At 37.8% G+C, this 16,882-nt stretch overlaps 1 protein-coding gene across 1 annotated transcript; it reads right to left on the bottom strand.

Moving 5' to 3' along the window:
• Positions 1-3,810: 3,810 nt before the first annotated feature.
• On the bottom strand, positions 3,811-16,414 carry LOC104544412 (serine/threonine-protein kinase Nek5-like). The gene is made up of 14 exons (XM_010189276.1): positions 16,339-16,414; positions 16,111-16,244; positions 13,561-13,751; positions 12,172-12,238; positions 11,734-11,853; positions 10,456-10,539; positions 10,247-10,351; positions 9,547-9,627; positions 8,611-8,679; positions 7,702-7,825; positions 7,378-7,509; positions 6,171-6,308; positions 4,455-4,539; positions 3,811-4,063 (listed from the first exon to the last, which is right to left on the bottom strand). Exons 1-14 carry the CDS (start codon positions 16,412-16,414, stop codon positions 3,811-3,813), a joined length of 1,659 nt encoding a protein of 552 aa, XP_010187578.1.
• Positions 16,415-16,882: the final 468 nt, after the last annotated feature.

The following is a 16,882-nucleotide window of genomic DNA, read 5'->3' on the forward strand; positions in this document are numbered from 1 at the left end:
ATCAAAAGAAGCATGGCCAGCAGGGCAAGGGTGGTGATTCTGCCACTCTACTGCTCTCTGTTAAGACCTCACCTGGAGCACTGTGTCCATCTCTGGAGCCCTCAGTACAAGAAGGACATGAGGCTGTTGGAGCAGGTCCAGAGGAGGGCCACAAAAATTATCCAAGGCCTGGAGCACCACTCCTATGAGAAGGATAGGCTGAGGGAGCTGGCGTCGTTCAGCCTGAAGAAGAGAAGGCTCTTGGGAGACCTTATAATGGCCTTCCAGTACCTGAAGAGGGCCTATAAGGAAGATGGGTACAGTCTTTTTAGCTAGGCCTGTTGTAACAGGACAAGGAGTAATGGTTTTAAACTAAGGGAGGGCAGATTTAGACTGGATATAAGGAAGAAATTTTTTACAGTGAGGGTGGTGAAACAGTGGAACAGGTTGCTCAGAAAGGTGGTAGAGGTTCCATCCCTGGAAACATTCAAGGTCAGGTTGGGAGGGGCTCTGAGCAACCTGATCTAGTTTTGGATGTCCCTGCTTACTGCAGGTGGGTTGGACAAGATGACCTCTAAAGGTGCCTTCCAACCCAAAGCATTCTGCTGTTCTGTGAGTCTCCCACAGATCCCGTCTCTTACTTGTAAGCCCCATGTGGGTACTACCAGGTACCCTTGGCCATCCCATTGCACAAGGCACCTGCTGAGGCAATGACATCAAGTCCTTATGCCATGGAGCAGAATGCCAAAGAGGAGCTGGGATCTGGTTTGGAGTGTGCTGTCATACAGAATTAAGGTTTTGGGCTCAGTTTATTTGGAGTAGTTGAGACTTGTCCTTGAAAGTAAGATTGCCCATCTGCCACAAATCTGGACCAGGGAAAGTTGGCAGCCAAGCAGATGGATTCCATAGTTGGCTGCAATGTGACTAAACTGGAGTTAATGGCATCAAACATTATTAGGATATAAGTAAATATTAGGAGTAGTAGTTTATACTCTGTAGGAGCTTGGTATAAAAAAATTACTCTGATGTGTCTTCCAGAAGCAGCTGCCACAAACCAGAAATACTGGTTTCTCTTATTTCTTACCCTCAAAGTTTAAGTGTTTTCATTTTTAAAAAACTATACAATCATACCGTGACTTTCAATTTCAGCATGTTTTCATCTTCATCTCCAATGGCTTTTTACCTGTGAAAAACATGTTCCAGAACTTTGGAACATTAGTTATAGTTGGCAATTTTTGAGCTAGGGGAACTTCTAAAAACTCAGAACTGAGAAGAATCAGCAATTCAAGTGGTTTCCGAGGTCTGTCCTGGATCCACGCAGGAGAGTTGAAGTTGATGTATATGTTCTATGCCATTCATCTCCCACTGATTTTGGCTGAGGGAAGCTTACTCACAGATTCTTGTTTTATTAGAACTGCTTCCATCAAAAATACAGATGCAGCAATACCAAATTTTTACTAGTTTGTCTTGCTGAGTGTCAAAAGCTATCAAGATTTGTGAATCTGCAAAATACTGAACTTCTGAATATAATCTGATTGAAATGTGCATAGTCAGCATTTCTCTCAGTATCTTTCTAAATGTTAAAAATTTTCGGTGTGAATGAAAAATTAATAGTTGCTTTCAGCTCTGATTTTTAATTATTTTTGCAGCTGCCACAATACCATAAAGTCAGTGTTGCAGTGTTCTGTCACAGGGCAGAACAGAACTGTGTGGTGTCCTGTCACTGAGCTGCCTTCCATGTTTATCTTTGCATTTGTTTCAGTATCTAGCTTTTTTTTTTCACCATATATACTGGTGATATAATCTATCTCAGGTAAATCACATATATTACAAGAACCACAATTTAACCAGTTATATCTGATTTCTAATTTCAATTTTATGTCTGTAAGAGACACTATCGTTTCAGCCCTTAGGACTGAAAAACTGAAATTTGTTTTTCTTACGAGACCATTTACTCTGCATTTTTCAAGCTGATCTGGAATGGCAGTCTATAGTAACTTATAGTTCTGAGTGAATTTTACTGGGGTTTTAACTTTCCAGTGCCTTATAGAAAGTCAAAGTGCGTGACGTGCACATTCATATCAGCATGTTTTGTATCTTTTACAGGAGTAGTTGAATGTATGGCAGCCGGCACAGTTATCCTGGCTCACAATTCGGGAGGCCCCAAATTGGATATTGTGGTACCCTATGAAGGACATATTACAGGCTTCCTAGCAGAAAATGAGGACAGTTATGCTGAGACGATGGCTCACATCCTCCATTTGTCTCCTGAGAAAAGGTTGGAGATCAGAGAAAACGCTCGTCGGTCTGTGCACAGGTTTTCTGACCAGCATTTTGAAGAAACATTCCTGTTAGCTGTGGAGCCATTATTTAAATAAGTTAATATTAATAAAAAGGTATATAAATAAAATGAACTTTTTATATTGGACTGTGTCACCTGTAAGTATCTGTAATCTATAATCCCTTCGTCCCATTCAATAAAGAGATTTTTTCTTCTCTGTCAGGGTATCTGCTTTATGTAATAGAGATTTTTTTTACTGGAAAAGAAATGCTCTTGAAAATTTTCTGTGCTGACTACATGACAGTACAGTGCAACTGTACAATATTTCAGTGGTAACAGAGCTAAATCTGGAAGTTCTTTTCTTTATTGAATACTTTACTGCAGCTGAGTCAGTCTTCCCCCATTTCATGACTCTTCACCCACAGTCACACTTTTCAAAATGAACATTTTTGTTTGATAGCTTTTGTACCCAGAAGATTTTTTTCCAGAATCTGTAGCATATTTTCTGTCCCATATTGTGTCACAAAAATTTATTCTGTGGGATTTTAATTGCGGTTCTGGAGATTTCATTACCTACAGTGATGCCTTTAGGTTAATCATACGGTGTTTTTGCTAACTTACTTTTTAGTAAGTAATAATTGCACTCGTCTATGATCCTTATGTTACCCCTTTCTCATGCCCTTTCACAGTATGACAACTTAATGGTATTTTTCCAACCCTACTCTATTGAAAGGTTTTCTTTTCCTAGGGAATAGAAGGGCCTTGATTAGAGGGGATAATTACATACTATACAAATAAAGCCCTAAAGCCCTAAACTGAAGACAAAGTGAACAAAACGTTCAAAAATGGGACATTGCTTTTGTATCAAAAGTGGAAACTAATGTAGTCCTTTTTTGAGCCATCAAAGCAATATTTTTTATTTAAGCAAACTAAGATAAGTGCAAAAAGCTACTGAAGTCAGTCTTCAGAATGTGGTTTCCCTCTAAGGTTCACCTGGATTAAATTAAATTTTGTACATGAAAAGAGATGGTTGGAAGAACGCTATTACTGCTACTACATGAAACTGTTGAGCAGTTGGTGATACTATGTAGGGTCAGTGCTGTGTAAATGAAACTATGGATTTGACAGTACCTACAGATTGTGAAAAGCTGGAAGAGCTGCTTAAAGCAAGGAGTTGATTGAGCTAGGGAAATACAATGCGCTGACTAGGAGACTTTCTTACATGATACAAAAATGGTTAAAGAGAGTATGCAATTAGAAATTTGCTCAAGCAAGTGTTGTCCCAGGTAGTTCAGAATAATAAAGGTGAAAGTGCATTTCAGTCTGGATGAGGATATTTCAATATTCAGACATCAGAAAAGTAGTCTAATTTTTTTTTCCTTTTAAACAAAAATAAAATAGCAACAACTCTGTTCATTTTAATTGAGCGTTTAGCACTGTTGAAAAGCAGTTGATATACTTGGCATTTTATGTCAGCTATCCTTAAATTTTGTTAGTGATGTGGCTAAAATTTCAAACAAGAGCTTTGAAACAGGAACTATGCTGGTGTTCTAGGTAGCTCTTGCTTCCTGCTTGCCTTTTTCATTATGTGTGTCAACACTAAATGACCCATGGTTATTTTCTGAATCATCATCAGATTTGCCAAGTCGTTTGCTAGGTAAACTTCTCTTTTCTTCATCTGTTTGACCTTTATTTATTGAAAGGATGGGAGACTCTGTGGTTCTTTCTGCTGGAGAAGTTGCCACTTTTTCCAGAGATTCCTTCAGTTCGTGTCTCAGTTCATCTTCAGAATCTTCAAAATTGCTGTAAAGAAAATTATATTAATTAAATGTATCTTTGTTACAAGCCTTTCTCCTTTCAAGGCCTTTGAGATGCTTCCTAAATGATTTACAAAGAATATACAAGCAACACACATAATGTGAGCTGTTTCTTCTTTCTCCATGAGATTGTTTATCTATCTGTACCTAGAAGGTAAGAGAGCAGGAGTTGCAAAGCCGTGTTAATACTTCTGCATAACATTTTTAAAGGCAGTATTGGCATGTGACATACTCAATTACAGAATTAAAAGTTAAATTAGCAGACTCTGTAAAACAGTAAGTTTTATTCATGAACAGAAGGAAAGCTTTAGGCAATGCAGCCTGTCATTTCATGAAAGCTGTTCAGTTGCATGGATATTTCCTCTGATGACACTTACGTGTCTTCATCATCTGATCTTGGCTCAAGTCTGCCTTCATCAACAGCAACAGCAGAGTATGTTTCTGAACCATCTTCCCTGTTTTCTTGTGGAGGTAACACAGTTAATCTCCCTTCTGGAAGGGAAGAGAAACATTCCTTGATTTGTATATTAGCTAACTGTAAAAGTGTATGTAAAGTAATAGCAAATAAGTAAATGCTTTGTTTTATTGTGTGTAAATGCTTCATTTTATTCTGTGTTTGTGTTCAAATTACAACAATGTAAATACCATGCTTCTGTTATTCTTGATCATATATTTTAGTCAGTATTTTATAACTTCTGCTCGGTGGAACCTAGTGTATTTGTAGACCATAACCAAAGGACTATAAAAGGTAAGTAAGAAAGGCAATCTGATGTCAGTAGGTTTCAGTTCCCAATACAGAGGTCTGCATTTTCAGTGGAAAACTTAAGTAGTGCTGTTTTGGGAAAGATTGAAAGTTACTGCTTAGATGGAGCTGTGGTTCCCTAAAAATGCTTCAAAGACTGAAGGGCAACCCAAACCTGCAGGTGGGAGAACAACCCTAAGAGTTGCTGTTTTAGTGTAAATTCTGTATGTGCTCCAAAAGAAATCTTTCCATTTGGGTAACACTGTGCTCCATAATGTCAGCATGAGTAGCAGGACAGAACTGGGTATTGAGTGCCATATTTTAATAAATGTAACTGACAAAAGCAACAGCAGTTAGATTACCTGAGCGACTTATTCTTGCTTTAGCCCTATGAACTGCTGACCAGTGAAAAGCAGTTTGAATTTAATTTTCTTTTTTTTTATGTGTAAGCTATAAAGCTAGTCTTAGGAGACAGAGTTAGCTGGTACATGTAGCTGGTTTGTCTCCAGGATGGGGCAGTTTTAAAAGAGCTTGTTATGCTATGAGAATATATAAGAAGATATGGGGTATCATTAGCAACAGAGTGCTGACTGCACAGTTGCAAATGAAATACTTCTCACAGTCCATTAAAATTGTTGAAACTTGGTATGTACAATTAAGCTGGCTTAAAAGGCCCGTCATCCAATTATATATTCAGTAGATTGGCAACTGTGCAAAAAATCCCCACAATGTCTGGTTACATTTACAGCATTTTTCTAGCGAAAACACTGGCTTTTTATAGCTAACAACTTTCAGGCAAAGTCAATGTCATTGTTAAAACAGTCTGTCACTTGAGGAAAGTGTGCTGCAGTGTACGTGAGTTCGAATCAATTTCAGTGTCAGCTGCATCAGCATGGATCATGCTGTAAAGTAAGTCACCACTGCAGGTTATGCCATCATGTACTACCATTTACAGCTGTTCTATGGAAACACGTGTATTTGCACCAAAGTTTTTTACAGGGTTCTTCAATGTCAACAGTCGCAGGGGTGAGATCCAGGTTTGTGGTACCTGCCAACTCGCTGGCAGTAGTAGTTTACCTCTGTCTACACAAGGAAATTAAAAAATTATATATGAAGTAACAGTTCGTAAGTAGGGCTTGTCCTTTTCCCTGCTACTGAAAAGAGAAACACCCTGAAAGAGGCCTTTCACAGCTACAGTGCAGAGCAGTGGCTGCTGGGACAGGCTGCTTATGTTCTTCTAGTTTGCCAACTGCTTCAAAATGTTGGTTCTCATCACAGACCCTCTGCCAATGGTAGAAGAAATTATACACTAAAGAAAAACTTGTAGAATTTACAGTATCAAACATCCTACCTATTTCCTCTTCAAGCTGGCTGAAGGAGTCATTAGATAGCTCTGCTTTTGCTAAGATGTTCAGGAGTGTCTCTGGTGGTGTTTGTTTCCACTGCTTCCTGTTTTTTGGGATGTCTTCAGGCATAGTAGTATGGCCAGCTATAGGACAGACAAGTTCTTGGGTCACAAAAGCATGACTGTGGCTTGGCACTGTCTTTTGACAGATCCTGACTTTCTAGTCTTGATTTCTTTCTTTTGTGTAATGCTGGAGCCTGTTTGTTGATTGGGTTGGGGTTTTTTTGCCTTTGTGGAATACTGAATTTTTAATAAGTATTTGGTCTGATTGATGCCATAGGTAAAAAAATAGTTCATAGTTTGGGTTATTTGTCACTAAAAATTTCTAACATAAATTTTAATAAAGTAAAAGCTCAAGTAACTGCTTATAAGGCCTGGAATAGACAGGTGCAACTTCATTGAGCAGCCCTTAGTCTCAAAACTTGTTGGCTTCTTGGGGCTGAAAAAGCTTCAAAGAACTTCCTGTTTCTGTTGTGTGTGCCGTATGGTCTTTCATCTAAGGCAGAATGAACACTGTTCTGCTTTGTCTTCACTGTTCATGCAAACTCTTCAGGTTGTTTCTGTCCATCTATCTGGGGTGCTGGGAGCATGCTGGAAGAGCCCCTCATTTGCAGTAACCAGTCACTGGAGCTACCTGGCTGCCTGCGAATATATGTACTGGTACCATCAGAAACAGCAGTTAGCTTCATCTGAAAAGGAGCATCACCACAGCCACACCTGTGTGAGGATGCACTTGTGACTGTGTAGAACACCAGAGCATGGAGTGTAAAATCAGAACACCACCACACTCTGGGATGGCACTGGCAGCTGATTGCCTCAGTTCTTGTGTGCCATCAACTAAAAGCCCAAGAAAGTGGTGTTGATTAGTTACACAGACTGGCATTTTCAGCCATTGCTACCCAGGCCACAGAGTAATTAATAAAATGCAGCCCTCGATATGTATGAGCAGCACATCATGACTGCAATATTAGAGGCGGAAATGAGAGTTGCATTCTGTGGTTTCACACGTACAATAACCTCTGTTATTATGAAGTCCTGCAGTTAAAAGACTGACAGATCATGTGAACACTGTGGTATGGAATTGTTTTGACAAAAGTGTCTAAGTAGTCTGGCTGCAGCTTCCTACTTTCACTGAAAAACAAAACTTTCTTACCAAGTTCATTTTCAGTCATAGCAGGACATACAGATGTAACATCAGCATCAGCTAAAAAATTCAGTAGTGTCTGAGGGGCTCCAGATTGCCAGTGTTTTCTGTTTTCTTTTGTATCATCTATGTCATTGGACTCTAAGGGGAAGAAAAAGAGAAGGCAAAGTTACTTCATTTTTTAAAAGTAGATTTCAGTGTGACTCTAATACTATGTGATATATAAAGAGAGCACATCAGATAAACTTGCTATAGCCTGGAGTTACTGAATTTACCTAACTCCTATATAATTTTCAGGATTAATACTCAGCATTGCATTTCCCCATGAAATACCTGTTTGGTATCCAGATAGTTTTTCCAAAGCTCTGTCCACATGATCTTCATAAACTTCCACCAATTCCTCCTGAAGACTCTCACTGTCCACAACAGTTAAAGTCTCACTAAGTTTATCTAGTACCTGAAAAAAACAATAGGTTACTCTGGAAAGAGAAAACAAATACGGGACAATAATTAATTTCTTCTCATTTTACTGTGTTTGCCAGCCATTCTTATGTATGCACAGGCAAACTGTGCAACAAAAAGTGAAGCAGTGGAACTCAAATGTCACATTGTGATTTGCCTATCAGAGGGCTGCATGGGGCTCTGCAGAGATGTGAAACAACAGAATAGCAACATAGTGCTCTATAAATGAAGAATAGATCTACTAGAAAGAAATCATATCTTTGATGTTGCTGGTAAAAATATTTAAAAAATTCTAATATACTAATAAGAATCTTAATAGGTAGCTATTACATGTCAATCAGCTAGAAAATTCATTTTAATGAATGTTGTCTGTAGTCTCACTCCCACCTTTTTAAAATAACAGCTGGTTCACCACAATATTATTCTTGCTTTGTGATACAGTGAAAAGAAAGAGAAATGTACTAAAAACGTTTACAAATGTAATTTGGTATTTGCAGACTAAGTCAGTTTTGAAATGTGTTCTTCCCCTCAGTCTAATTTACAAAATTTAAATATCTGCACTCCTTCATCGACCCAGATATCATTCAACTTTCTTCTAAGCACTTACACTTTTGAAGAAGGTCATATATGTGGAGTATGTCAACAAATCTTCAATAGGAATCTTCATTATAACAAAGGTAGAGATTGATGATAATGCAAACAATTAAACTTCAGATCACAGAGCTACTGCCACGGTTTCAGATTACTAATGTAAATGCTTTGAATATAACTATGACATACCTCTGCTTCTTGAATGCTGTCTTCCTCAGGAACACATGCATCTAAATTAATTTCAAACTTTATTCCTCCCTAAAGAAAATTCACACACTTCATTAATTTATTTAATTAAATAAAAACATTTAATTAAATGTACACAGTTTATATGGAACAACAAACTTCAACATTTTTCTTCTATGGAAAATAAATTTTATTTAATAATAGTTTTCTTCAACTGAACAAGATCAACGCTGAACAAATTGGACAAAAATAGACTGCTCTGAATATAATTTATAGATTTTTTTAAGTTACTGCATCTACTACACAAGACTGGAATATTGCTGATTTTAAGGAAAAAAATATTTTGATAATCATTTAACTCAGTCCTTGAAATACACAGAGTTGGTTCTTACAGCTTGTTCTCAATCAGTTTAACCATCTCAACTAAGTTAAAGTTTGAAATACTGTACTGCTTCTGTGCAGTATTTCACAAAAGACTTTTAGCACACTTCACAATGGTCTTACGGTCAGAAACTTTCCTGATGTCTTATGTTCATTCCCATTCAGTTCCCATCCCCTTTTACAATCTAAAAAGCACTATACAGAATAATGTTTTGCAATAAAATGATAAGAAATCAGCAGCCTGGCTTGACTTCACTTAAACTTAGAGTAAACATGAGTTTCCATACACTACTAATGCAGTTTGATATAAAGATTTGTAGGTAGGGATTGATGACTATTTGGGAATATCTCAAGGGAGTCTCCCTCAAATGATCGGAAAAGCTCTGCTACATATTTCTTAGTGATTCTGCCTTCTCATGGGAACTTTTAACAGTAGACCAGCACTCTTAATTGACTTTCAAATAACTTGATTTCCAGCGTTACCATGATAACACAATAATTTGAAATGTACAGATATAAGAAGAAAATGAAAAAAAATACAACAATAAGGATGGATACCTTTGTGCTATATTTCTTTTCTAAGATGTTTTGGTCTTGCCTATCCTGGAGTCTGACTTGTTTCAAGTTTTCTTCCATGTCCTGGAAGGAGAGAAAAAAATACCAACTTACCCCTCTTCATATTCCTATGTCCTATGTTAGAACATGTCAGATAAAAGCACAGTAAATAATTGTACACCGCTCCTTCAGTAATCTGCTGCAATTAGGGCTTATCCTCAACCTTAGGTGAAACCACAACAATTCACAGATTTTACTTTTTTAAAAATATCTATGCAGTTTCTCCAGTAGACAGAGGGACCATGAACTAAGATGACATCAAGCAGGTGCAAAATCTAGTGTTTCTTTTTCGTTACCATGCATTTTCCATTAAATTACTGGGAATTTAATTTTCGTCCTATCATGGCTCTGGTTGCCTATAACCTACTTTATCCTGTCAGGTGATGTGTGAATTCACCTCATTCAGAGCCAGATTCAGGTTCCAAGAAAATCACTGAAGATAATCCTAATAAACAAGTCAGGACTCAGCCAAACAAACTTTCCAGGCTATTCATGAAGAGAATCTAGGGAGAATTTCACATGTGGCGCAAGCATCAGGTGAGATTTAAGCTTTACTGTTTTTCAGATTTGTCAGAGAGTGAATCAAAGACAACGTGGGACTTGCATAAGAAGTTCTGTTTAGACTGGGAGATGGTACCGATACCTGAAGTGATTCTTCTCCTGTTCCAGCTGTACCCTTGGTGACACACTGGTCCTCAGCTTTCCCTTGCCTCACATGATACGTTTTATCTTGTATTTTTTGGTTCTCCTATGAAACATTTTTATAAAATGTTTATTTCAATTTCTAATTAAGCATACTAGCTTAAAAAAGGAAAAGGAAATATGACTGTGTGTATGTTTGACTTTTGTTACCTGGAGTACTCCTGCTCTAAATCTGAACTCCTTTATATTGCTGTGGTATTCTTCCCGAATTTTCTGCAATTGTTTCAGGTACTCCTATTAAAGAACAGTAAAGTAGAATACATAAGTATTAAAAATACATACAGAAGCAACAAAATAACAAAATATTCTATGGATATCAAACTGTGTATATATGAGAAAATAGGACACTTTGAAGTTATAACTCTTCCAGACTTTAACCTTTTTTAAGTTTTCCAGACTGTTTCATGCTAGATTTTCCATAGAATTATATCTAAAACAGCTAATTCCAAGAATAACCTGAGGACTGGCTGAGTAATGACTCTAAGGCTGCAATCCAAAAATAGAGGACTGGAAATCCGGAGAACAAAAAAAATGTATTATTTATTGTATTGCAACCTGCTCCCCAAAATGAAACAAAACCTGGTAATCCTTTCTTAAAGAAGCTTCAACATTCCTATGCTTTCAAGCAAAAACTTCAAATTTGGCTAAAAGATAATTTTTGTGTTAAAGAACATCTCTGTCACTGTTTATATGAGAGTCTATCCCAATTTGCCTGTTACAAAAGGACAAATCTGTAAAAATTCATTTCTTGGCATATTTAGTACAGACTTTGTGGACATAAACAGCAAAAGTCTCCGAAGAATGGGTACATTATAAGTATGTTCTTATTCCAAAGCCTAATCATTATGTAAAAGTTAATATACTCATATTTACTCTGAGATTTTTCATAAATCAAAAATAGAAAGATCACATGTATTTACATGTGTTCATCTAAGGAAGAAGTTTTAGTTTGTTTTCTCTGTCACCCAAAAGCAAAACCATAGAAGGATATTGTTTCTGTATAAAATAATCTCCAGAAGTTATAATATACTGGGGAAGCAGTATGTATCACATAGTATTATGTCACATTCTAAATGTCATAGTATGTGTTATTAACAGTGGATATACATACATGACTAATGTACATATGACTATTTTCTCTGATTTGTAAATGTGAGGATCTATTGTCCTGCAAAATTAGTTTAAGTGATGCAACTCCTCTAATGTCAGTAGAAGTAAAATCAAAATCAAGGCCATGGCTTACAAAATGACTACTGACATCAGCTTTTGTGCAAGTCTTCACCAGTTTATGTAAGATGGAACGAGATGAAAATAGCTCATATTTTGCTAGTGATCAGATGGAAAAGAATCAATTCTTATGTAAAGAATACTGTTGTCAAGGAGTGTAAGAAGACAGCTGTAAGCAGCTAAGGAAGTTATTTCATTTACCTGTTCTTTCATTTCATTCTTTCTAGACATGTCCCGCTTATGGTTTTTGAGATGCTCTTCCTTTATTTTTTCCTGCTGTATTTGGTCATTATATGGGTCAGCAGAAGATGGTCGCAGTCCCTGTAGATGTACAAATAAATCCCAGAGCAAAGGAATTCTCATTTAAAATTGCTCACTTCAGTAGTCACTGTTCCACTGAACAGTGCAGTAAAGCAAGTGTATATTTTTGGAGGAAAAAGTTATAGCAGAATTTTATATTGCTATAGTTTTGTCTCAGAAAATAAAACCTCAAAATGAGCATTGTGGAGCAGATCAGCGAATATGCTAAAGCAGAAATTTCTACCTATCAGTTTGCTGTTAGAAAGACTTCAGATCACCTTTTGGATTTTCATTCAGTTTCTTGTATATATTTTATTCTATGGTTCAGTATTTACTTACCAGCTGTTTTTCTACTTTAATCTTGTACTGTTGGGCTTCAAAACGCCTTTGAAGATACTCTGCAGTCCTGGGAGAAGAAAGTGATGTTCATATACTACATTTTATTTCATAGGCTCTGCTAACTTCTGCACAAATAATTCTCCATAGATTCTATCACATATGACAAACAGGGCTCTTTGTACTACATTAATATATAAAAATGGATAAAATATTAATAAATATGAAACAACAGCAAAATAACAAAAAGAAAACATATCTACTTCAGGCATTCCCCTTCCTATTACTTCAGTTACATTAGCCTTCTGAAGAGTGCAGCAGAATCCTTCTCCACCTATTATTCGATAAATGGTATGTGAAAGTGTTAAGGAAAATAAAGTTGTTTTTCCTGATCCTGAAAATGAGTGAAAATTGTCAGAGTGGAGGTTGTATATTCAACAACTTTTCTATTTCCTTTCTCCTCCGTACCTAATTCTATGAGCCTAACTTTGTGTTTGCATAGTTTTGTGGTTTTTAAACATTTACGTCTCTTTTTGGTATAAAATAACCAGCAGTCACTTGTAAGCTCTCCTATTTCTATTTATTTCAGTTCCTACCTTCAGAATCCACTTGTGCCCCAGGGAGTCAAACTGAATCGATTCTGTTCTTAAATAAGGCACAAGAAACTCAGCTCAGACAAGATGTTCCAAAGCCCATGATCCTTAACTGAAACATTCTAAACACTGTTGTCAGTGAACGAAAATTAATTATTCAGCCAGCCTTAAAGGAAGGATCCAAAAATAGGCAGTATTAAAAATTCGTTACCTTCCTTTCTCAAGGTTTTCAAAGCTTAACCACACCTAAAATGGCCAATCATGAATGGACAGGCAATCTCTAAAGTAATGAAAAGGTTGTGCCTCTACTTTGTAAGAGAAAGGCTTTGAAGTAAACAAACTGCTGGAGAAAGGGTCTTTATATCTGAAAACAAAATATAAGCTTTGCGGGGAAAAAAAAACATTTTCATGGCCTGCCTCCCACTCTGTTCCCTCAAGTGGAGATCTGCTTTTGTTCTTTCTATCATTCTGATCCTGTCAGGAAGGAAAGATAGTGTTTATCCTTGATATAATCAGAAAGTCTACAAAAAGCCTGTGTTTTACCTCTCACCCAATAAAATGCTGAGATTTGGGAGACATGCTGACAATTACATGTCAAACATCAGGATAATACATTCAGAAGGAACTTCTGTATAGACAGGAACAGGAGCTAGGTTGCTGTGCAATAAACTCATGTAAAAAAATTACCAAAGACTGAGCAGAGAATCATACTGAATGAGCCATGTCCAGCGTTACCTAATCAGGAAGGCTGATAACTCAAAACAGTTCACTACTAATAAATAGAGTGAGAAAAGTTTACCAGTCGGGTGGTGGGGGTGGAGGTGCAACTTGTCCTTTTAGTTCATAGTATTCCTCAAGTCTTTGGGTGATATGAGAAAGGTCGTAATGTACGTTAGCTTTCCTCTGCAAGTTGTCAAGTTTATCATAGTAATGACCGTAATGGCCATGTACTCTAATCCTTTCTGCCATCTTAAATCTGGAGCTCTGTGGCTGAAAATATAATAAAGGATGTTAATTTACCCACTTTCGTTTGTATCAGTACAAGTTTGAATTAACTTCCTGTCCTTCTCCCCAGACTGAGTTGCATGGTGCAGACTGTCTACAGCATAGTTAGTGTAAGTTCTCCAAATCCTTTTACATATAACCCAGAAACTTCCTAATTTCTCAGGGCATATGTAATCTTACCATTGTCTTTTCCTTTCCCCCTGTTTCATCAGTTTCTGTCATTCAGCAGCAGCCCATATTGTTGTGTGAGTCAATCAGCATGGGGCTTTGTACCCTGCAGTGTCATTGCCCTAGAGCCACTCCATTGTTCTGAAGCCTAAAGCACTGAATTAATTCCAGGAGAATCTTATTTTGACATGTGAGAGCAAGGGGAATCTGGGATGCAGTTCTGGGCAGCATACACATTGCCTGTTGCTTTCAGGGGAGCACTGTGCTATTTCGTATCACCATCTCTTTGATTATGTGCCTATGGGAGCTTGCCTTTCATTCCTCAAAGCCCTTACTGTGATGAAACATCCCTGTATTTCTACTTTGTGACAAGACTGTCTTTTCCATTTCTCATAAGACCAATGGAGAGAAGGTGATTGTCTTAGCTGCCACCACATGATAAAAAAGAAGCATGGTAAGACATCCACAAACTTTTCCACGGTGGGAGACTGAACACTATATAGTGTATTCTTACATAAATGAAAAAGCAGCTAAGTATCCTTTCCTTAGATGGTAAATACATTAACTATTCCTCTCTGTTATCCTTCTTAGAAACACTTAAAATAGGCTCATCTACCTGCTGCATAGTACAGATTGCAGTAGAATATAACTTCCTATCTATGTAAGAACAAAAATTTTCCACTGCCAATAAAGTTCCCAAGAGGTAACTTCAAAAAGTGTATCTTGTCCCTTATTGAAATATGTTTTACAGTATGGTATCCAGAAGTATGGCAATTCTAAGCAATAGTGAGAACAAATCAGGCCTGTGATCAGTGAAGCAGGTGCCCTGGTGACACAGGCCATGGAAAAGGCTGAGGTACTGAATGCCTGCTTTGCCTCAGCCTTTACTAGCAAGACCAGGCTTCAGGAATCCCAGCCCCTGTGACTAGGGAGGAAAGTTTGGAGTGGGAAGACGCACCCTTGGTGGAAATAAATCAGGTTAAGAATACATAAAAAGACTGGACAAATGTAAGTACAAATGTAATTTACCCTTGGTGGAAATAGATCAGGTTAGAGAATATGTAAACAGACTGGACAAATACAAGTCCACAGGCCCTGATAGGATGCACCCATGAGTACTGAGAGAGCGGGCAGGTGTCACTGTCAAGCCACTCTCTATTACCTTTGATTGATCATGGTGACTGAGAGAAGTGTCCAAGGACTGGAAAAAAGCAAATGTCACTCATATCTTCAAAAAGAGCAGGAAGGAGAACCCAGGGAACTACAGGCTGGTCAGCCTCACCTTAATGCCTAGCAAGGTGATGGAACAACTAACCCTGGCAACTATTTCCAGGCACTTAAAGGACAAGAAGGTGATAGGGAGTAGTCAGCATGGCTTTACCAAGGGGAAGTCATGCTCAACCAAGCCTGCAACCTTTTACAGGGAAATGACTGGCTTGGTAGACAAAGGGAGAGGATTGCTTGAGGGTTGAGAGGATTGTTTGAGAGCTGCAGTTCTGGGAACTCCACAATTCCCCACCACCACTCAATCCACCATAACTGCACTGTGCAATTACTGCTGGGAGCTCCCAGATCCTAAATGTGCTTTGCTCTGTGTTCACCAGCACCCAATGCGGTACTACATGCTCTTCAATATAAGCATAAAGGAATGAAGTGATGTCAAACAAGAAGCTAGAGACAGCATACAGCTGATATCCATCCTGAGGAAACAAGGGGGTGAAAAGCAGGTGAAGGACACAAGTGGTTGTGAAAAACTGGGGCTTTCTGCTGTAGAGTCTGGTCTCGGTTTGTTGTAACAGCATCTGAGACAAGTGCAGTGGGTACCAGTGGTTTTGCCCATGAATGGGCTCTCAGAAGATCTGAGGTAAGAGGATCAGTGTGTTTGCTTCTATAGCAAAAACACGAAGAGAGTTATTTGCCTTTGTGCAAATATAAATGCAAAGCACGTCTGACTTCTTTTATTACAAAGGACCATACTGAAGCAACCTATATTTGGTGTTTCCCACTCAGGCTTTCTAAAACACCTCTTCTGAGGCTTCAGGAATGCTTAACTGTCTCTACTGTCTTGGTGTAGGCATTTAGCTGAATTTAATACGTCTTAGTGAGGGTATTTTATAAGAGAGAAGTTTGCCTTCTGAAGATGATTAAATATTACAAGAACGTGGATGCACATTACCTGAAAAATAGGCTGTTGCCCTCTTGAAGGAGGTTTCCATTCATTTCTTTGAAATAATTCCTGTTGCTTGACAGACAGCACCATTCCAGATTCTGGAGAAACTTGGTCCTGGACTCCCCTTTTTTGAAGTTTATCTGCTTTTTAACAACAAAATATTAAAAGATTACCTTCTGAGCTCTCTGCATGATTAATGATCAATGTAGCTGCAAAGCACAGTAGGGGACATACACCTAACATTGACAGGTTTGGCTAACAAACACTCTTTATGTCCTTTCATCATCATCACCATCATTGTCATTACCATACTTCACACTTCCTAGGCATTCTGCCCTTCATTCTTAGAAAGCTTTTGAAAGCACTATGATTTGTCATACTCATGTAAAGTGGATCTTATTGATTAGTTTGCAAAGAAGCACACTGAATAAAAGGGAGGCCTCTGTAAACTAGAATGCTGATTTGATGCTACTGCCAAGAACAGGAAATAGGAGGTCTGATTCTTAGGCTCAGATTTCACTGGAGGCTATGTGTCTACCGGCTTAGGCATTCCCTTTCTAAAACTAGCCAATGGTATTCTACAAATCACTAGACAATCTTGTAGTACTTGTGAAATTTGGACAGAAGAGCTGAAAAGTGAAAAATCTACCTTACCAGTTCCTCATGAAGGAGAAAATAAAAGTAAACACCATTCCAGTTTGGTTAGTCAGTATTTTGCAAATACTTTAGCTGCAATAAGGAAATGTTGTGTCTTCACAGAATCACAGAATCTTAGGAG

This window comes from Mesitornis unicolor, unplaced genomic scaffold (genome assembly GCF_000695765.1).
Source record: "Mesitornis unicolor isolate BGI_N332 unplaced genomic scaffold, ASM69576v1 Scaffold27577, whole genome shotgun sequence".
Taxonomy (NCBI): Eukaryota; Metazoa; Chordata; class Aves; order Mesitornithiformes; family Mesitornithidae; genus Mesitornis; species Mesitornis unicolor.